The sequence below is a fragment of the Leucopleurus acutus genome (genome assembly GCF_964270905.1).
Source record: "Leucopleurus acutus genome assembly, chromosome: 6".
NCBI lineage: Eukaryota > Metazoa > Chordata > Mammalia > Artiodactyla > Delphinidae > Leucopleurus > Leucopleurus acutus.
This window is the reverse complement of record NC_139149.1, coordinates 84725765-84748418: the sequence shown is the minus strand read 5'-3', so window position 1 is coordinate 84748418 and position 22654 is coordinate 84725765. Positions and strand designations below refer to the sequence as shown.

The window sequence follows — 22654 nt, the reverse complement described above, 5'->3', positions numbered from 1 at the left end:
TTTTAGCACCCATTGATGGGGATGTATCTGACTCAGTTATTACTATGATAATTGCCAATGGTGACTTTTTAATTCCATCATTTTTTCAACTTTTTTTAATTGGCATTCTTTTATAAGTTAGAGCTTTTCTGTGTCATTTATTTATTCATTTGTTCATTTGGTCATGTCAGTATAGACTCAGGGATTCCTATTTTAATCAGTGGATTATAATCCATTATTACTGTTTTTTATTTTGATACTTAAATTGTCCAAGATATGACCAGTGGCATCTCCTTCAAGCTTCTCTTGCCCTTTCCCTGGCCCAGTCCTTGGATCAGCCATTCTCCAAGGAGCTCTGGTTATTTTTAATGAGAAATGATATTTAGAATCCAAAATCTGGGTGCTAGGTATCCAATGCCACTAGAGTACCATTGCTTTGAGGTCCCCTCAACAGATAGAGCTAGGAAATATGTGTAGGTTCACATAAACACATCTATATCTATATCTATCTATCTATATCTATATAGATATATAGATCTATATCTATCTATATCTATCTATATCTATATCTATATCTATCTATATCTATATATCTGTCTATATCTATCTATATCTATATCTATATCTATATCTATATCTATCTTTATATCTATCTTTATATCTATATCTATATCTATATCTATCTTTACATTCATACCTATGTTTATATGTATATTTAAAATCATGAGTTCACACCAGTACCTCCAATTCTAGTCATTGTTAGCACAGCCCCACTGAGCATGACACCCATGCTAGTTGAATCTTCATCCCTGACCAGGGGAAGGGGAAGCTGACTTATTTTTCTTTTAACAATTTTTTATATTATAAAAGCTTTACATGTTTATTATAGAAAAGTTAGAAATTACAGAGAAGCAAAAAGAAATTGCTAAATACCATCAAATCGTGACCTCCACAGAATCACTATTAACATCTTGGTTTATAGCCTTTCAAACCTTTTATTTTTGTGTGTCTGCATATGTAATACTTTTATTTATCATAATTGGTTTTTCCCACTGCTTTCTTGTAAAAATATATCATGAAAAAGTAGTTGGTTCTTGTTTAAAAGTTACATTTCCAGAATGTCTCTTTTCTTCCCCTGCATTTTAGCCTGTGAATGTTTTCTTTTATTATAACACCGAAAGTATTGGTTAAATAATTTAAAGATAGTTTATTTCTCCTAACAGGCTTCTTAGATAATAACTGTTAGTAACATCAAACTCTTTTTCTTAGGAATCTCTGGCGGCTGAGATTGAGGGGACCATGCGTAAGAAGTTGAGTTTGGATGAGGAATCTTCTCTCTTTAAACAAAAGTAAGTTCAGATCACATGTGTTGTTACTCAACCATTGGGATGGAAATTAAACAGAAGCCACAATCCATAGTGATTGGTATTATGGGATTCAGTAGTAAATATGCTTACTATTCAGTTTTTCCCTCGTAGTGCTTGCATCTGTGAGAGCATTCTCTTGTTCTGAAATTTATTTTCTAATAATTTCTCCAAAACTTCAGATGCTCTTCAGGGTGGCTTTATTTTTAATTAACTACAGTTACATGTCTCTTTTCTAAAGCATTCCAGTGGTAGGCAGTGGCAATAATGAACACTTCTCTTTTGACAGAGCCCAACAAAAACGGGTATTTGATACTGTCAAGGTTGCCAATGACACACGGGGCTGCTCTGTCCCATTCCCAGCTCTGCTACCCATTCCAGGCTCCAACCGTTCAAGTGTCATCATGACAGCAAAACCTTTTGAATCTGGTTTACAACAAACAGAGGACAAAACAATCCAGAAGAGTAACTTGGAGGAAGATCCAGGGTAAGAAACATAGATTCACACACTCAAATTCCAGCATTGCTCTGTGCTGTCCCAAGGAAGTTCTGGAACTGTCAGTTTTCATTCAGTAATGATTCCCTGTATCATTATTTGTTAGATCATTGGAGTGAAAAAGTTTAATTAAGTGTATTCAAAATGGAGTTTTCATTGAACTATAAAATTCTTTACTACTTTCGTCTCTGGTTTGGCAAAATTTGAGTCTAAATCTTTGTGTTCAAAGTCAAATTTGTTTGAATCTGTTTGGTCATTGGCAGTTATGCATAGCATTACATGACACTTTCTCATAACCCATGGTCCTAATTTCAGTTGCTTTGGTGCCATTAGGATAAGCAATAATCTGGAATACCTATTGAGGAAAACTAGATTGCTCTTAATTTCCTATTTCTTTAAATATAGATTTTTTTTCTGCTTTTTATTAATTCAGTTCATTGAATTTTGTATAACTATAAATTAAAGAGAATGACTGGAAAGTCAGCTGAAAGTTTTTGAAAATAAGATGTTTGGCATCTGAGGGAAGTCTTTCTTAATGCAGAAACCCATTACCTTGGGTTTTCAATTGTATTGCCTGGTTTTAGGGGTAGATTCTATACACACAATAGCTTGATGTTTCAATACTACCTCATTGTACACAGTTACCTTAGGAAAAGATCTAACAAACAGAACTGTGTGAATTCACACATGGAATAACGAAAGCTTGGCTTGCTACTCTTTCTTTTGGTATCAGTTGTAAGATACCGCCAATTTTTTAAATGTTAATAAGTGAAAAACTGTGTATTGCAGAACTGTGAAAGTGCAGTATTTACAGATCTTGTTGGTTTCTTTTAAATGTTTGTAATATTCATAGAGGATTCTATGGCCTAAAGTAAATTTGTTCACATTTTAATATTTTTGAAATTGTTTATCTTTTGCAGCTAATGACATGTCATAGTTTAATGGGTAGCATTTTTTTCTTTCTTAGTACATAAAATAATGGTACCTCTTGCCTTCAATGGTATTATAGATTCAGTGAAATATAATAATATTTAGTTTTTTGACTACCTAAACTGAATTTATAGATGGTCATTATCTGTAGGTTCATAAATTAAGTGAAACAGAAAAGTTAATAAATACAACATAATAAAGTATAGTTTTGCCTATCTGAAGTCACTTGAAATGATCTATAAAAACATTATATATATGGGCTTCCCTGGTGGCGTAGTGGTTAAGAAGCCACCTGCCAATGCAGGGGACACGGGTTCAAGCCCTGATCCGGGAAGATCCCACATGCCACGGAGCAACTAAGCCCATGCGCCATAACTACTGCGCCTGCACTCTAGAGCCTGCATGCCACAACTACTGAAGCCCGTGCACCACAACGAAGAGTAGCCCCCGCTCGCCGCAACTAGAGAAAGCCTGCATGCAGCAACGAAGACCCAGTGCAGCGAAAAATAAATTTATAAAATATAAAAATATTATATATATATATTAGAGATTTGGGTTTGTTGTTACTACTTCTGTATTCCAGCTATCTAAGAAAAGATATGTGTTTTTAAGATCAATCTCTTGAACATTCACCATTGTGGAAAGGAGAGGTCTATGCTTTGCTTATGCCCCTCACAGATCTAGTCAGTGAATGTGTTTTTCCCATAGGAACGTCCAGAACGTCTGTCAACCAGGACACTCTGAAGAGAGCGACTTGGCTACAGCCCTGCATCGCCTGAGTCTGCGGCGACAGAACTACTTAAGTGAGAAGCAGTTCTTTGCTGAAGAATGGCAACGGAAGATCCAGGTTCTGGCTGGCCAGAAAGAAGGGGGAAGTGACTGTGGCATCCGCACAGAGAGCCTTGCCTCCCTCTGCACCGACCAGTCGGAGATCACAGACCTGAGCAGTGCCAGTTGCCTTCGAGGTTTTATGCCTGAAAAATTGCAAATTGTCAAGCCCCTTGAAGGTAATAAGTAAGGAAGGGCTGTTTCTAAACCATGTTGTTTGTTGGCTTTGCCTTCCCCTGGAATTGAGATTTCTCTTGTAATTATAAGAACCCTGAGTGCAGAAGACGTCTTTATTATCCCTAAATCTTCGCCGTTTGTGTGACCGTGCAGAACTTTGTGGAAAATGAATGAAGAGATTTGCATTCTCCAAGCCATCAGCTGTCAGTTCTCTTCTACTGATACTGTTTTTTTACAAATGTGAGGGAGGAGGAGTAATCTTTTCTTGTCCTTTGCTAAGGAATATCCTTGATAGCAGTTTTCATGGTAAGATAAACAGGATATGATAGATGAATAAAAATAATCTATATGTAATGCTTCATCTCTACCTTCCTTTTCAAAAAAAAGTTCTTTACCCAAAAAGTGTCAGTTACTTACAGATATGTGTGTATATTTTTCTTTTGTTCAGTTCTGTTAATTTCAGGTCAGTTTCTATTCTCTCCTAAGAACTTGAATTCAAAACAGATCTCTTTGTTTTATGGAATATTGACAATATTCAAATGATCCTCTACTAGTATCATGAAAGAGTCTGCATTAGACAAAATTTTGAGTCAGTAACCTATAAGGACCCCTCAAACTCAAAGGTGCTATAAGTTCGTTTTATTCATTAATAGTCAGTACAGGTATTTGTCAGAGTTGCCATTTTTAGGATTATATGACTATTAGTGACAATTAGACACTGCAGGTACTTGGGATGATCATTCACCAGTATTCGTAGACAGAAACCATGAGGATTGATCCTCCTTTTTTTAATCATCTCCTTCGCTTTCCTACTCTCCCCAAGAGCCTGGTGAAAGGAGAGTCATGAGCACATATGAGTCTTGAGAAATATACCAAAAAAAACCATGGTAATTCAAGGTGCCTTCCAACCTAGGAGCCTGGCTTTTGAGTTCAAAGTTCATAGGCATAGTTCCAGGACAAAGGAGTATTAATTTTTGTCACCTGGGAAAATACAACCCGACGTGATACGTATCTTCTTTCTCATCACTGCCTCAGCATCCTAGTTCCTATTAAGGGTGTTGTCTTGGTTTTTTCACCCCTTTAGGAAATCTTAAAAAGATTTCACCCCTTCACCCCTTTAAGGAAATCTTAAAAAGATTTCCTTTTTAAAGTTAACTTTTGAAATGAACAGATTATTATTCATACCTTTATCATCTTGTTAATCTTCCACAGATAACTTTAATTTACAAATTTTACCAAAATATTAAGACCAAATAAGGAGTTTTATTATTATCATTACTTTTTTACACATACAGTTTTAGCTGCTTTCAAGATTTAATATTTGTGGGAAATTTAAACATGTTCTTTTTTTGGTTTGCGTACTCAGGATCACAAACTCTGCACCAATGGCAGCAGCTTGCTCAACCAAATTTAGGAACCATTCTTGACCCACGACCAGGTGTCATCACTAAAGGCTTTACCCAGTTGCCCAAGGGTGCCATCTATCACCTCTCAGATTTAGAAGAAGATGAAGAGGAAGGTATCACTTTTCAGGTTCAGCAACCTCTTCAAGTGGAACAGAAATCATCAATATCCCAGCCAGTCACAGGAATCTTCTTGCCGCCCATGACTTCAGCTGGTGGTCCAGTTACAGGTGAGAAGAGTGCTTGGTTGAGTGTAGTCCAGTAAACAGTGGTACTTTGCTTTCTGCATAACTGTATGGTCAGCTGACTGCCTCTATATAAATCTTACTGGAGTGTACTCAGTCTTGAATATAAGACAATAGAAATCTATAGCATAAGTGCCCCTTCTAATTCTCTCCACTTCTTAGCCAACCTGCATATATAGATAGGCAGAGAGAGAGCAATTCAATTCAGCCAGAATTGCTCTCTGGCGGAGCAGCTAGGCCCATGAGCCATGGCTGTTGAGCCTGCGCATCTGGAGCCTGTGCTCCGCAACAGGAGAGGCCACAACAGTGAGAGGCCCGCGTACCGCAAAAAAAAAAAAAAAAAAAAAGCTAAAAATAGAACCACCATATGATTCCTGGGCATGTATTCGGAGAAAACCATAATTCAGAAAGATACATGCACCCCAGTGTTCATTGCAGCACTGTTTACAATAGCCAAGACATGGAAGCAACCTAAATGTCCATGAACAGATGAATGGATAAAGAAGATGTGGTACATATATACAATGGAATACCACTCAGCCATAAAAAAGAATGAAATAATGCCATTTGCAGCAACATGGTTGGACCTAGAGATTATTATACTAAGTGAAGTAAGCCAGACAGAGAAAGTCAAAAATCATGTTATTGCTTATATGTGGAATCTTAAAAAAACTGATATAAATGAATTTATACACAAAACAGAGATAGACCCACAGACATAGAAAACAAACTTATGGTTACCAAAGGGGCGAGGGGGGTGGGGAGGGATAAATTAGGAGTTTAATAATAAATTAATAATTTATTTAATAATAAATTAGGGATTAGCATATACACACTACTATATATAAAATAGGTAACCAACAAGGACCTACTGTATAGCACAGGGAACTATACTCAATATTTTGTAACAATACATTAGGGAAAAGAATATGAAAAAGAAAAAATATATATTTATTTATGTAACTGAATCACTTTGCTATATACCTGAAACTAACAGAACATTGTAAATCAACTATACCTCAATAGAAAAATAAAATGAAATAAAAAGAATTTAAAGTTCAAAAAAAGAAAGGAAATACAGCCTCACACAGATACATGGTTGGAAAAGGAAAGAGTATTTTAATAGCCTCTTCAGGTATTTGTGGACATTCTTTGATGTTACACCAAAACTTGATAAGTGGTAGTCTCTTTAAGGTTTGTAGCAATGTGAATCTAAAACCCTATCAGTGAATTTTCATACTTTGTTACATTAAAATCTATTAGTCTGTCCTGCTCTTTGAATGCATCTTTTACCCATGCATGATTTTGTTAACATAATGCATTGGTTATTTGGAAAATATTGGTTCACTGAGTTATGCAGATCTTCCAAATGTTGACCCATTTCATTATAGAATATATTAAAATCATATATATCACCACCTGTCTCATTGAGTAAGTCTTTTAGTATTAGGAAGCTTTCAAGCTCTCAGCGATGGATACAAGTCTACCAAAACACTTATTTTCACTTGAAAGCTCAAATTTCGTCACTGGCAGCAAATCCTGTCAGCTATTTTCTTGAAGAGACAGGCTCACTACATTCTTTTTCAAGAAAATGTTGCCAGATATCCAAGTCTGAATAACTGTAGTTTTTGTATTAATTGTTCTTTCAAGTAAAAATGGTGTTCTGTGAAAAAAATGTAAAAATTGCATATGTGCTTTTCCTCTAGATAACCATTGTATCTCTGTATAAAGCAGAGTGCTTAATGCTTCCCATTTCATCACACAGAATATTAAAAAGTTTCAAGGGTCAAGATTTTTTTTTAATTAATTAATTTATTTATTTTTGGCTGCTCTGGGTCTTCATTGCTGCACACAAGCTTCCTCTAGTTGCAGCGAGCAGGGACTACTCTTCATTGCGGTGTGCGGACTTCTCATTGCAGTGGCTTCTCTTATTGTGGAGCATGGGCTCTAGGCACGCGGGCTTCAGTAGTTGTGGCATGTAGGCTCAGTAGTTGTGGCTCACGGGCTCTAGAGCACAGGCTCAATAGTTGCGGCACACGGGCTTAGTTGCTCCGCGGCATGTGGGACCTTCCCGGACCAGGGCTCGAACCCGTGTTCCCTGCCTTGGCAGGCGGATTCTTAACCACTGTGCCACCAGGGAAGCCCAAGGGTCAAGATTTTTTTTTTATATATATAAATTTATTTTATTTTTATTTATTTATTATTTTTGTCTGTGTTGGGTCTTCATTGCTGTGCACAGGCTTTCTCTAGTTGCAGCGAGCCGGGGCTACTCTTCATTGCGGTGTGCGGGCTTCTCATTGTGGTGGCTTCTCTTGTTGCGGAGCATGGGCTCTAGAGCGCATGGGCTTCAGTAGATGAGGCGCATGAGCTCAGTAGTTGTGGCTCGCGGGCTCTAGAACACAGGCTCAGTAGTTGTGGCACACGGACTTAGTTGCTCCGTGGCTTGTGGGATCTTCCCGGATCAGGGCTTGAACCCATGTCCCCTGCATTGGCAGGCGGATTCTTAACTACTGCGCCACTAGGGAAGCCCCTGGCAGGCGGATTCTTAACCACTGCGCCACCAGGGAAGTCCCCCAAGGGTCAAGATTTAATAAATAATTTTTACTGCTTCATCAGGACATTCTGATATGAATTTGGCTTTTTTTTTCCTACTGTAATTGGACAATAGTGATGAATACTAGTACAGCTTGGTGCCATTGCCTTGATTTGTGCTACGGAGCCAGCAGCTTTACCCACTATTACTTTTGCACCAGCAGTGCAAGTGCCAACCCAGTCAAAATGGCAGATAGCATCTTAACATTGCTATGAAAGTAGTTTTGACCTGTAGACTCACACAGGTGCAAACAACACTTCGAGAACCACTGGAGTAGTTTGGCTAGAAAGATTGGACGACTAGTTCTTGGTTTGGTATTTTTTTCTAATGTATTTTTTCAGAATGTGTTTTTCTCTTGTTTCTAAGCTATATTAAATCCTTTTGAATTACAGTTTCAAATTATTGGAAGGATTCAGCTACATACTAACCAGTGGATACTAATACAATATGTAGGGCTTCCCTGGTGGCACAGCGGTTAAGAATCCGCCTGCCAATGCAGGGGACACAGGTTCCAGCCCTGGTCCGGGAAGATCCCACATGCTGGGGAGCAACTAAGCCCATGCACTACAACTACTGAGCCTGCGCTCTAGAGCCTGCAAGCCACAACTACTGAGCCTGTGTGCCACAACTACTGAAGCCCACGTGCCTAGAAGCCCTTCTGCACAACAAGAGAAGCCACCGCAATGAGAAGCCTGCACACCACAACGAAGAGTAGCCCCTACTCGCCACAACTAGAGAAAGCCCACACACAGCAACAAAGACCCAACGCAGCCAAAAATAAATAAATTCATGGGGAAAAAATGAAATATGTATATTTCATTTCTAGATTTGGGAATTTTTGTATAAAAGACACCAGATAAATGCTGTATTATTAATAGTAATGACGAACTTTTTACATTATTAACCTAGTCTTTCAATTTTGTGTTTGATTCCCTAAAACTGTCTACTTCAGCTGCAACCTCAAACCCAGGAAAGTGTCTCTCCTGCACAAACTCAACATTCACCTTCACCACCTGTAGGATATTACATCCTTCTGATATTACTCAGGTTACCCCCAGGTAAGAGGGGCTGGGCAATATGAGGCCTTACTTCTTTCCTCAACTCTGTTTTCTTGAATTTCTTTTTTAAATTACTGTCATTTTAATTCCCAGAGTTTTAATTAATGTCCTGTGATAATTTGTCTTTAGAATATTTTCACATTGTATTTTCTCATTTGATCGTTATAACTCTTTGAAGTAGGCAAGCCAAGCGAGTATGTAGTGTCTAAATGAAGAAAACGAGGCATAGAAAGTTCAGGTGAGTGGTCCAAGGGCAGGCAGGTAGTAAATGACCCAGCTGAAACTATACCCAGAGTTAGCCAGACTGCAAGATTGGAGGGACTAGTCCTCTGCACAAGACTGCCCTCATTTCTGATATGACCTGCAAGTTCAGGGGCTTCCCAAAACCATGCTCTTGTTTGATAAATTTTCTAGAAGGACTCACAGAACTCACTGAAAGCTGTTATGCACGTGGTTACTGTTTATTACAGGGAAAGGTTACAGGATAAAATTAGCCAAAGGAAGAGACACATAAATCAGAGTCTGAGAGGGTTCCACACATGAAACCTCCCTGTCCTTAGGAATCATTACTTTCCTGGTATCAGTGTTTGATAGTGCACACAGAGTATTGCCAACCAGGGAAGCTCACCCGAGCCTTAGTGTCCAGATTTTTTTTACTGAGGCTTCACTGTGTAAGGCATGATTGATTGATTACCTATATAGCTATAACTCACTATAACTATAATAACGCACCTCCAGGTCCACTGACGCAAAGCTTCCACCCTAAATCACATGGTTAGTCTTCCTGGCATGGCCAGTCCCCATCCTACAGCTATTGGGTGTGGCCAGGTCCACTCCAAGATCTAGTGTGGCCAGGCTCCATCCTGAACAAACACACTTCTAGCAGCCATGGCATAGATTACCTCCCAGAAGCTGAGGGCAAAGCCAGAACCCTCTGGGCAGTCCAAATTATTTACTACACAGATTAGAACAATAAGCAATATTGCTGAAATTTCTGTCCTACCAATTCCAAAAAGAATCTAAGGCAATTTCCAGAGATATGTAGAACTTTGCAGGATAATGTTAACTAGAAGTAGAGAAGAAAAATGAAGCAAAAAAGAATCAAGAGTAAGGATATAAAATGGATAGAGGAATACACCTAGTGTATAAATTGTACTATAAAGTCTTATATACTTGCTAAGTAAGGTGAGCCATGTATTTGAGTCTTAGCTTTTTAGCTGCCAGTGTAGAGGGAAATAACATGATTCACAATGTCTATAAGATAGAAGCAAATTGACTGTTTAGGGAAGCATTTGGGTGGTATCCTATAAAGACCTCAATAAAGTCTACAGGCATACCTGCAATTTTTCTACATTGTTCTTATAGTCAACAAGATAGCAGGTTTTATAAAATTGGTTCCTGAGGAGGCTCTCAATACAGGTTGATACCATCATTTGGTATGGTAGTGACATGAACAGTTTAGGAAAAGACAGGCAATTCTACAATAAAGTAGGACCAGGGAGGTGGGAGACTCCTGTCAAAGTTGTTTGCTTTAATACAAGTTGGTACTTTAGAAAGTTTATTTATTAATCCTAAATTTGCATCTTGTTCATAATCTTTATAAATCTTGATATCTAGATATTTTGAGTATTTTGTGTTAAAGTGAAAGTTTATGTATTAAATGCTGGTAACATTTGCTAAAGAAGTACCCTCTCCATTCTATCACCATTTCCTTGAGTACATGATTGTTTATTTAGTTTTTTTTCTTTTTAACAAGACATAGAATACGAAGAAAGATTCTAATAGCTATCAAAGCTTTTAATTATTTTTAATTTCCCAGAAACCCATGCTTTAAGTCAAGATTGAGAAAAATTCGTTCCATGGGTATCCTTATAGTACTATTCTTTGGAATTAACATTCTTGGAAATTTAACAATTAGAACTTTATTCTCAGTAATATAAAATTGACAGATTAAAAAGAAATGTGTCTCCTTAGAAAATCGTCTTCGGTTTAATTATGAAAGATTGTATTTTCTAAAAGGTTGAAGAATTGTTAAATCATGGATTATTGTCTCTTGGTGTATTTCACTTTATGGAATGGATATGTTAATAAAAATCTCTAAACTTTACTTTCTTCAATATTTAAATTTCTTTGATGTTTTAATTATAAAATTTAGTTGTATTTCCACAGATACATATTTTAGAGTTAAAATTTAAGAATAATAAAGTAATTATTTGAGAATAATAAAGTTATCTAAGTACAGTAAACTCATATTCTGTGAAAAGAAATACGTTTCAATAAGTTAATGACTAAATTACAAATAACTAATCATTGAAGTAACACATCAAAATTTTCATTCCTCAGATACTGATGTGTTGCCTGTTCCTCTATATTTACTATGGATAACTACTGTAATTACTTTAAATGCTGACTTGGGATTACTTTTTATTCTTAAATTCTCTCTCCTGCTTTTTTTTTTTTTTTCTTTCTGTGTAAAGCTCTGACTTCACTTCATTATCCTGTGGAAGCAGTGGTAGCAGTTCATCAAATACAGCAGTGAATTCTCCTGCTGTGTCCTATAGGCTCAGCATTGGTGAATCCATCACCAACCGACGAGATTCCACCATAACCTTCAGCGGCACCATGAGCTTGGCCGAACTTCTACAAAAGCGAGGCATCTCTGCTAAAGCATACCACAGCCCAGTTTCAGAGGACCCCCTCCTCCAGCCTCTCCCTAGAGGCCTGGCTATCCCTTCCACGCCACCAAATTCACCGTCTCACTCACCTTGCCCTTCTCCTTTGCCCGTTGAGCCTCGAGTGCATCTCTCTGAAAATTTTTTGGCCTCCCGACCAGCTGAAACATTCCTCCAGGAGATGTATGGCTTGAGACCATCCCGAAACCCTCCTGATGTTGGCCAGTTGAAGATGAACTTAGTGGACAGGCTGAAAAGACTGGGGATAGCCAGAGTGATCAAGACCCCTGCAGCCCAGAAAAATGGAAGAAGCCAAGAGGCAGAAAATGGTCTTGAAAGACCAAACTCTGCTGTCTATTTAAATTCAGGTAGCAATTTATTGAGTGGACTGAGGAGGAATCAGAGTCTTCCAGTCATTATGGGTAGCTTTGGCACCCCAGTTTGCACATCATCACCCAAAATGGATATCCTGAAGGAAGACTGAGGTTCAGAAGTTGACTGACCTCTTACACAAGTTAGCACATGAAGGAAAGATTTGCACTGATACATGTAGTCTTGTCTGAGAGAAAAGGAATGTTGCAGAAGGGTTGTGAATGTGGGAAGGAGAAAGTGGAAGAACGGAAACAGAATTGGCATGAGGTCTGTCTGATAAATTGAAAGTATAAATGAATAGGTCATGAGTGTTTGGAAGCAGAGAAAGAAGAAATGTTTAATGTGGTCCTCCAGTTGGTATTTCTTGTCTTGAAAATAAAAAGTGACTAGAAAATAAATTCAGTAATATTGGAACATACCAGAAATACTGAACTTGCTAGCACATTTACTTCTGGTGAGCATAAGCAAGGAGGACCCAGGTTAGGAGATGGGAAAAAAGAAGGAGCAGCTTTGACCGTTACCTTTAGAAAGCTGTTCTAGAAGGTTGCTGGAGTAAATTCAGTCTTTTAGTGAGACAACAGTGAGATGGCTTATCTGCTGGCCCCTGTTAATGTCTGGTTAAATTACACCTCCATCAAAGAGTACGCTCACTGCATTATCAGCAAGGAATTTTACCTTTTGCATAAGATCAGACTAGTGGAGACTCCCTTTTTGCTTTCTGTTTTCAGGCCTTTGAGCCACTGGGATCCCAAACATAATCCACATTCCTTTTGCATTTGTGATTAATAAGGGTTAATTTTTTTTTTTTTTTTTTTTTTTGCGGTACAACTCTCACTGTTGTGGCCTCTCCTGTTGCAGAGCACAGGCTCCGGACGCGCAGGCTCAGCGGCCATGGCTCACGGGCCTAGCCGCTCCGCGGCATGTGGGATCTTCCCGGACCCGGGCACGAACCCGTGTCCCCTGCATCGGCAGGCAGACTCTCAACCACTGCGCCACCAGGGAAGCCCAAGGATTAATTTTTTTAATTTGTATTTTTATACAATACCTCCCCCAAACAACATGAGTGGGGGGTAGGAGGGATTTACTTTAAGAAGGAAAATATGGGTACATTGGAACCAAGGAAACTTGTTTTCAGAATATTTCTTCTGAATAAGTGCATTGGCAAAGGTGTATGAACATAATTACTGTACATGTCTTTCAAATTTCCTTGGAGGCTGGATGGGTTAAACCAGAAGTGCAATCAATAGGAATTAGAGAATGTTGTGTATTTATCTTTGTAAGTTTTTTTGGAAGGAAAGTTGGTTGCAACTAAACTTTTTCCAAAATGTGCTATGCATACTTTTAATGAAAGATGACATATATTTGCACAAAAATTCTCAGGCACAGCAAATTATTATAAACTGAAGTAAAACCCAGGTGCTTTCTTTGAGATTGTGTTTTTTTAATATAAAATAAAATTAAAACATCTGCCTTTTTCTTCATACCCGCGGAAGTAGAGAATGAACTTTTTTCGATGGGAAAGTCAAATGCTTTTTCTTTTTCTCTGGGATTCCTTTTTTCTTTTTTTTAATTATGTGAAATGGCAAAGTGAAACTCCGGGATTAGGTTTCAGCTTTCAGCAGTGTGACGCAAGGCTGTGAATTGGGAAAAAAACAGATCTGTTTTCTGAGCATTGCTGACCGAGGTCTGCTTCTCATCAGATGACATGGCTTTATCTCGGCCATGCAGTTGAGAAAGAAATGCTGTTACATGAAAGGCATTATGGAGAGAAGATGAAGGAGGGGGCTAGTTCTTTTTGAAAATGGGAGGCATGTTACTTGATCTTTTCATTGCTTCATTAGCAAATGTTTTGCTCCTTCGTTCTGACTTAAACTGAAAGGCAATTTTCTGCAGAATTCTTGATGGGCGTGTTACTCCTGTGGCTCCCATCCATACACCTGTTACAGGCCAGAGGAGGGTCCTTCTCTCCTCTTGAGCTGCCTGTCCTTCAGGAAGAGCTATGTGCTCAAAACACACATGCAAGAGTAAAATGTGTGAGTTTTCCATGATTTTTAGAATCTTTTAACTTCTTAAAAACAAAAAGAGTGACCTCTTCCCATTCTCTCCCCCTTGCTCAGTCATTCTGAAATCAGCAGACCATACACAGAGATGTTCAGAAAGGATTCCAGCTGGTCTGTAAGTGAACGCACATGTCCCTGAATGTGGACCAGAAGAATTCCTGATGTTTAAATTTCTAGAATATTCCAGTTCACATTTTAAATGATATTTGAGTTGCTACTCCATAAAGTAACGCTGGGATGCTTATTTTAGACAATTCTTTAAGCTTTTTATTTATTCTCTAAGAAAGTAATCTTCCTGTTACCAGTTTCCAAGAGACATCAGGAAGTAGGAAAATATAGGACCAGAGAGTAGTACAAAGTGTTAAATTATCAGATTTTATGTATATTATATAAACAGCTATAAAAATTAAGCTAGATGTTGGAGTGTTCTGTATAGTTAGTAAACTTTTAAAATAACCGAGGCTAAAATGGTCACTTTGGAGGTAGGGCAAGGGTGTATTCACAGCCAAATAAGCCTGTCTGATTAAAGAGAACCAGACTTTGGTTTTTGAAAATTAAATTGATGTTGCTGTTCCACCAGAAACACAATGATTGGAAACTGGTGCATGCTCGTCTCTAGAAATGAATCCTGTTTTGAAACTGGGTTTTGTTGTTTTTGAAATTTCCACCTAAAATCATTTTTGGTTGAGAATGAGAATCTCTATTATAATGAAATTGTGTGTAAAATATAGTAAGAACTGGAGCCTTGTAGCAAGTTCCTTCTTAATTTATCTGTTATGTTTTAGCACTGTTCACATTTTAGTTTTTCTTTATCAACTGTGTATGTACTTTAATGCCAGTATAGGGAACTCTGATTCTTTTTTTTCCTTCTGAAGGGTCTCAGTGATTATACCTCAGGTATTTCTGAGTATCCTATTATCTACTAGGAGGGATACCTTCCCTGTGAACTCAGAATTAAAATTTCTTCTGAATTATGATGATCCCAAATCTTATGTACATAGCCTTAGGCATGGGTCTTGGAAAAAAGTTAATGACTATTGTTAAAGTAGTTTTTTAAAAAATTTTGTATTATATGTCCTTGATTTGACCTGAATGAACAGACTTTGGCAAAGGGAGGCAATAAGTTAAAGGCAGCTCACAACAAGAGCCTGTTCTTTACAAAAGGTGTATTTTATACAGTATTGAAAGCCTGTTATTTTTTCTGACCATTCTGTTACACAATTAGTACTTGTTGGTAATAACATTGACTTTTGACACCTGGAACTAGAACTCTTAGTGTTTAGTAGCCCACTCCTTTGATGTCGGATGCCTGCAAGCCTGTACTCCAAGTACAACACAGCAACATGTACACTGAGTGGTTGCATAGCCAGCACAGCTACCTGGGAGTGGCATGGTGCCCTCTGGGGCTGCCAGGGAGATACTGTAGTTTGATATCTGGGGCTTGACTTTGTCAAAGAGCTCTTTGTGCACCTACCTTTGCTTTGTCAAATGTTAATCAGATAATAAACATGAGTATCTTCTTAAATTTTCATTTGTCTTTCTGTGTTTTTGTCCCAGTTCTTTTCACAGGTAATCCTGCATTAAGTCTTTCCTTTCCATTATGTTGTTTTTGGTACAGAAAACAACTCTATTTGTCAAAACAGCAGAAAAAACAAAACAACAATAGTCATGAGTAGTAAACATCTTATTCTATTTTCTTAGATTTTAAAAAATAGAATAGCCTTATTGTTTCCTCAGCAAAGTATCAGCAACAAAAAAATAAAATCTAAAGTCAATGCAGATCTTTAATTTGAAAAGACTCAGGAAGTATGAAGCAATTCATTACTTATAGTCCACAATTTACTATTGATACTCTTAGCTATTACAAAACTGTTTCCAAGAAATTAAATTTCAGAATTGTTGGATTCTAACAGAAAAGTTCTTTGATGTTCTCTTTTCTCTCTCACAATTTAATTGGTGTATTTATTTTAAACTCATCTAATATCCATTTAGAAATATGGAGATTGGTTCCAGATAGCGGAATAGAAGGACATGCACTCGCTCTTGCAAGAGCACCGGAATTGCAACTAACTGCTGAATGATCATTGGCAGGAAGACACTGGAACTCCCCAAAAAAGATACCCCACATCCAAAGACAAAGGAGAAGCTGCAATGAGACAGTAGTAAGGGCACAATCACAAATCAAATCCCATAACCGCTGGGTGGGTGACTCACAAACTGGAGAACAATTACACCACAGAAGTCCACCCACTGGAGTGACAGGACTGGGGGAAACAGAGACTCCACTCTTGGAGGGCACACACAAAGTAGTGTGTGCATTAGGACCCAGGGAGAAGGAGCAGTGACCCCATAGGAGACTGAACCAGACCTACCTGCTAGTGTTGGAAGGTCTCCTACAGAGGTGGGGTTGGCTGTGACACCATGGGGTCAAGGACACTGGCAGCAGAAGTTCTGGGAAGTACTCCTTGGCATGAGCCCTCCCAGAGTCCACCATTAGCCCCCCCAAAGAGCCTGTAGCCTCCAGTGCTGGGTTGCCTCAGGCCAAACAACCAACAGGGAGAGAACTCAGCCCCACCCATCAGCAGACAAATGGATTAAAGTTTTGCTGAGCTCTGCCCACCAGAGCAACACCAAGCTCTACCCACCACCAGTCCCTCCCATCAGGAAACTTGCACAAGCCTCTTAGATAGCCTCATCCACCAGAGGGCAGACAGCAGAAGCAAGAACTACAATCCTGCAGCCTGTGAAACAAAAACCACATTCACAGAAAGATAGACAAAATGAAAAGGCAGAGGACTATGTACCAGATGAAGGAACAAGATAAAACCCCAGAAAAACACTTAAATGAAGTGGAGATAGGCAAGCTTCCAGAAAAAGAATTCAGAATATTGATAGTGAAGATGATCCAGGACCTCAGAAAAAGAATGGAGGCAAAGATCAAGAAGATGCAAGAAACGTTTAGCAAGGACCTAGAAGAATTAAAGAACAAGCAAACAGAGATGAACAATACAATAACTGAAGTGAAAAATACACTAGAAGGAATCAATAGCAGAATAACTGAGGCAGAAGAACGGATAAGTGACCTGGAAGACAGAATGGTGGAATTCACTGCCGCGGAAGAGAATAAAGAAAAAAGAATGAAAAGAAATGAAGACAGCCTAAGAGATCTCTGGGACAATATTAAACACACCAACATTTGCAATTAAACAAAATGATAAAGCTTTAGCCAGACTCATCATGAAAAAGAGGGAGAGGACTCAAATCAATAAAATTAGAAATGAAAAAGGAGACAATACAATGGACACCACAGAAATACAAAGAGACTACTACAAGCAACTCTATGCCAATAAAATGAACAACATGAAAGAAATGGACAAATTCTTAGAAAGATATAACCTTCCAAGACTGAACCAGGAAGAAACAGAAAATATGAACAGAACAATCACAAATAATGAAATTGAAACTGTGATTAAAAATCTTCCAACAAACAAAAGTCCAGGACCAGATGGCTTCACAGGTGAATTCTATCAAACATTTAGAGAAGAGCTAACATCCATCCTTCTCAAACTCTTCCAAAAAATTGCAGAGGAAGGAACACTCCTAAACTCATTTCATGAGGTCACCATCATCCTAATACCAAAACCAGACATAGATATCACAAAAAAAGAAAATTACAGTCCAATATCACTGATGAATGTAGTTGCAAAAATCCTCAACAAAATACTAGCAAACAGAATCCAACAACACATTAAAAGGATCATACACCATGATCAAATGGGATTTATCCCAGGGATGCAAAGATTCTTCGATATATGCAAATCAATCAGTGATACACCATATTAACAAATTGAAGAATAAAAATCATATGATCATCGCAATAGATGCAGAAAAAGCTTTTGACAAAATTCAACACCCATTTATGATAAAAACTCTCCAGAAGGTGGGCATAGAGGGAACCTACCTCAACATAATAAAGGTCATATATGACAAACCAACAGGAAACATCATTCTCAATGGTGAAAAACTGAAAGCATTTCCTCTAATATCAGGAACAAGACAAGGATGTCCACTCTCACCACTATTATTCAACATAGTTTTGGGAATCCTAGCCATGGCAATCAGAGAAGAAAAAGAAATGAAAGGAATACAAATCGGAAAAAGAAGAAGTAAAGCTGTCACTGTGTGCAGGTCACATGATACCATACATAGAGAATCCTAAAGATGCCACCAGAAAACTATTAGAGCTAATCAATGATCTGGTAAAGTTGCAGGATACAAAATTAATGCACAGAAATCACTTGCATTCCTATACACTAACAACGAAAGATCAGAAAGAGAAAATAAGGAAACAATCCCATTCACCATTGCAACAAAAAGAATAAAATACCTAGGAATAAACCTACCTAAGGAGGTAAAAGACCTGTACTCAGAAAACTATAAGACACTGATGAAAGAAATCAAAGATGACACAAACAGATGGAGAGATATACCATGTTCTTGGATTGGAAGAATCAATATTGTGAAAATGACTTTACTACCCAAAGCAATCTACAGATTCAATGCAATCCCTATCAAATTGCCAATGACATTTTTTACAGAACTAGAACAAAAAATCTTAAAATTTGTATGGAGACATAAAAGACCCTGAATAGCCAAAGCAATCTTGAGGGAAAAAAAATGAAGCTGGAGGAATCAGACTCCCTGACTTTAGACTATACTACAAAGCTACAGTAATCAAGACAATATGGTACTGGCACAAAAACAGAAATATAGATCAATGGAGCAAGATAGAAAGCTCAGAGATAAACCCATGCACCTATGGTCAACTAATCTATAACAAAGGAGGCAAGGATATACAATGGAGAAAAGACAGCCTCTTCAATAAGTGGTGCTGGGAAAACTGGACAGCTACATGTAAAAGAATGAAATTAGAACACTCCCTCTCACCATACACAAAAATAAACTCAAAGTGGATTAAAGACCTAAATGTAAGACCGACACTATAAAACTCTTAGGGGAAAACATAGGAAGAACACTCTTTGACATAAATCACAGCAAGATCTTTTTTGATCCACCTCCTAGAGTAATGGAAATAAAACCAAAAATAAACAAATGGGACCTAATGAAACTTAAAAGCTTTTGCACAGCAAAGGAAACTATAAACAAGATGAAAACACAACCCTCAGAATGGGAGAAATTCTGCAAATTCTGCAATTTGTATTCCTTTCATTTCTTTTTCTTCTCTGTTGCAAATGAATCAACAGACAAAGGATTAATCTCCAAAATATATAAACAGCTCAAGCATCTCAATATTAGAAAAACAACCCAATCAAAAAATGGGCAAAAGACCTAAATAGACATTTCTCCAAAGAAGACATACAGATGGTCAACAGGCATATGAAAAGCTGCTCAACATCACTAATTATTAGAGAAATGCAAATCAAAACTGCAGTGAGGTATCACCTCACACCGTTAGAATGGACATCATCAGAAAATCTACAAACAACAAATGCTGGAGGGGGTGTGGAGAAAAGGGAACCCTCTTGCACTGTTGGTGGGAATGTAAATTGATACAGCCACTATGGAGAACAGTATGGAGGTTCCTTAAATAACTAAAAATAGAATTACCATATGACCCAGCAATCCTACTACTGGGCATATACCCAGAGAAAACCATAATTCAAAAAGGCACATGCACCCCAATGTTCATTGCAGCTCTATTTACAATAGCCAGGTCGTGGAAGCAACCTAAATGCCCATCAACAGTTGAATGGATAAAGAAGATGTGGTACATATATGCAATGGAATATTGCTCAGCCATAAAAAGGAATGAAATTGGGTCATTTTAGAGACATGGATGGACCTAGAGACTGTCATACAGAATGAAGTAAGTCAGAAAGAGAAAAATATCATATATTAACACATATATGTGGAATCTAGAAAAATGGTACAGATGGACCAGTTTGCAAGGCAGAAATAGAGACACAGATGTAGAGAACAAACATATGAACACCAAGGGGAGACGTGGGGGGGGGGGTGAACTGGAAGAGTGGGATTGACATGTATACACTAATATGTATAAAATAGATAAATAATAACCTGCTGTATAAAAAATAAAATTAAAAAAAAGAAATATGAACATTTTGTGAGAAATGAGTAAAGTTTGAGTCTCTACTTCTTTGATATATAATTTAGTGATATTCCCAGCATCTTTGTGTTTTTCTTTCACAAATGATTATCAATGGATGTGTTTTAAGTTCAAATACCTGATGAGGCTGAAGATTTGAGGCTTTCAGCATCCTGTTGACTTTCATCTCTGTTTTTATTATATGTTTGAGTTATGCTAGTATTGGTTTTTCTTTTTTTCATTAGTTTTTATGAAATAGGACTAAAATGCCATAAAATTTTCAAGTGAACAATTGTCGTGCAGGTTTGGCAAAGATGCCAAAGCACAACTGTCGGCTGACAGGCAGGAAGTGCTTTATTCTTTAACATAAGAAAGTATGAGTGAAGCACACCAAAGGTGAGGTGAGATGTTAGAAGAAATATATATAAATGTCAAATAAGTAAAAAAATTTTATTCCATTAAATCTATTTGTCTTACCTTCTCAGCAAAATCACTAAGTTGTTTAAAAGCAAGAACTTCACATCACATTCAGACATTACAACAAAAGGGCCAGAAAATTTTACAAAGTATTTTAATTTCATTTAATTCACTACCACTTATAAAGCTATTTCACCATCTTTGAAAGCAATCGCCAGAACTATACAATAATGCGAAGAATTGGCGCCATGATTCATTTGCATTCCATCTAGACCTCTCTATATATATCAATTTAAAGGTAATCAGAACCCATGTTACAAAATGCTCTTCAGCTATAATATGTAGTTCTTGCAAGTACCACTCCAATAGATGAGTACCTGTGGATTTACAAATGAAAACATGAGAAGCAAAAAATGGATCCTCAGCACCACTGGGAAACAGTTATCTCATTATGCGTAAATCTGTGCATTCATGCTGAGTGTTTTTGACAAGTTCCCTTTCCTCCCACCTCACTGCTCCTGCCCCAGTTCTACCTGAATTCCAAAGCAGGGTTTCTGACCTTAGCAGCAGGACAACCCAGAAACTTTCATAGCATGTGGACACAGTCACCTTTTGTTCTAAAGATAAAGGGCAAGAGATGGAGAGAAGCATCCTCCTGGGGCCTGATGATGTTAATGATGAGGAAGCATGTTGAGGGTTACAGGTCCTGCTATTCCAGAACTGAGCTCAAAATCAAGGGCCCATGTGTTCTTTAATAAAGTTAGGGTTTTGTGTAGACCTGTGATGTGCAGAGCTCTCTAAAGCCCAGGGCTCAGGGCAACGGCCTCTCTTTCTAGGTGTGAGGGTGGCACTGCAGGCTGCTGCATGATTCCTGGGGCTCCCTGGCTAGGGGCCATTTGGAAACTGCTCAATGAGTCTGTGGGATTTAGCATAGCACCCTTAACTCAGATCTTAAAAGACAAGAAATGATCAAAGAGAACTGAAAATAATGACAAGCTCCTTAAGAGAACACTGTCTTTTCCACACTAGGAATATTCTCACAGAGCCACCATATAGAGCCGCACAAACGGGAAGCCTCTAGATGCTCACCAGCTGATCACATTTGCCATTTCATGAGGGCTGCAGCGTCACACAAGATGGTGCCCATTTCCCCAGCCAATGTGCAGACTAATTTTGATGACATATGTGGATTGTTAGGTCACAGTTTCTCTCATTCATTTATTCAACTTATACTTGGTTATACTGTTGGTATTCTGGCCTCCTCCACCTCCATTCCAAATACTAAGGCACATTGCTTTGGGGCAAGTTACTGAGAACGTTAGTAGCATCAGTCCCCTTACGGGGTCTTTGGAAAGAGCCTTTTATGCAATGCCAAAGTTTCCCTAAGTTCAACCAAAGAAAGAGCAATGAACATTTAGCTCCGAAAAACTTTCATTTCCTTCCCTTCTGCTGTTTTAGAGATAACAAAGTTGTCCTAATGACTAAAAAGAGGAAAGGAGGGAAAAAAATCCCAATGTTATTAGTGCTAAGCCTTGGCCAAGTCAAGTGGCTGGGGTTTTCCTTCAGCACCCACTTCCTTTGTATCTTTCTCTTCAGCCACTCTCCACACAAGACCCAAATCCTACCTATTATTTTTTAATCGTAAGACAGTAGGTAAATATAAATTTTCATGCAATAAACAGACTCAAGATAAATATCCAATTCCTAAATCCAATCCCCTTGTTCTCTTGGTAACTTCTCTCCCTCCCTTTTAGTTTTTTTTTTTTTTTTTTTTCTGACGTGGACCATTTTTAAAGTCTTCAATGAATTTTTTACAATATTGCTTCTGTTTTATGTTTTGGTTTTTTGGCCGTGAGGCATGTGGGATCTTAGCTCCCCGGGCAGGGATCAAACCTACACCCCCTGCATTGGAAGGCGAAGTCTTAACCATTGG

The 22654-nt window shown here is 38.0% G+C and overlaps 1 protein-coding gene across 2 annotated transcripts in view; it reads left to right on the top strand.

Moving 5' to 3' along the window:
- Nucleotides 1–15671, top strand: part of TRAK2 (trafficking kinesin protein 2) — a 63603-nt gene extending 47932 nt beyond the window's left edge. For both annotated transcript variants that reach the window (XM_082841803.1, XM_082841804.1), the window contains exons 11-16: nt 1249–1328; nt 1633–1830; nt 3478–3776; nt 5141–5407; nt 8968–9073; nt 11551–15671. In XM_082841803.1, coding sequence (XP_082697929.1) covers nt 1249–1328; nt 1633–1830; nt 3478–3776; nt 5141–5407; nt 8968–9073; nt 11551–12229 — 1629 coding nt within the window. In that variant the 3' untranslated portion in view covers nt 12230–15671. The remainder of the gene's footprint in view (nt 1–1248; nt 1329–1632; nt 1831–3477; nt 3777–5140; nt 5408–8967; nt 9074–11550) is intronic.
- Nucleotides 15672–22654: the final 6983 nt, after the last annotated feature.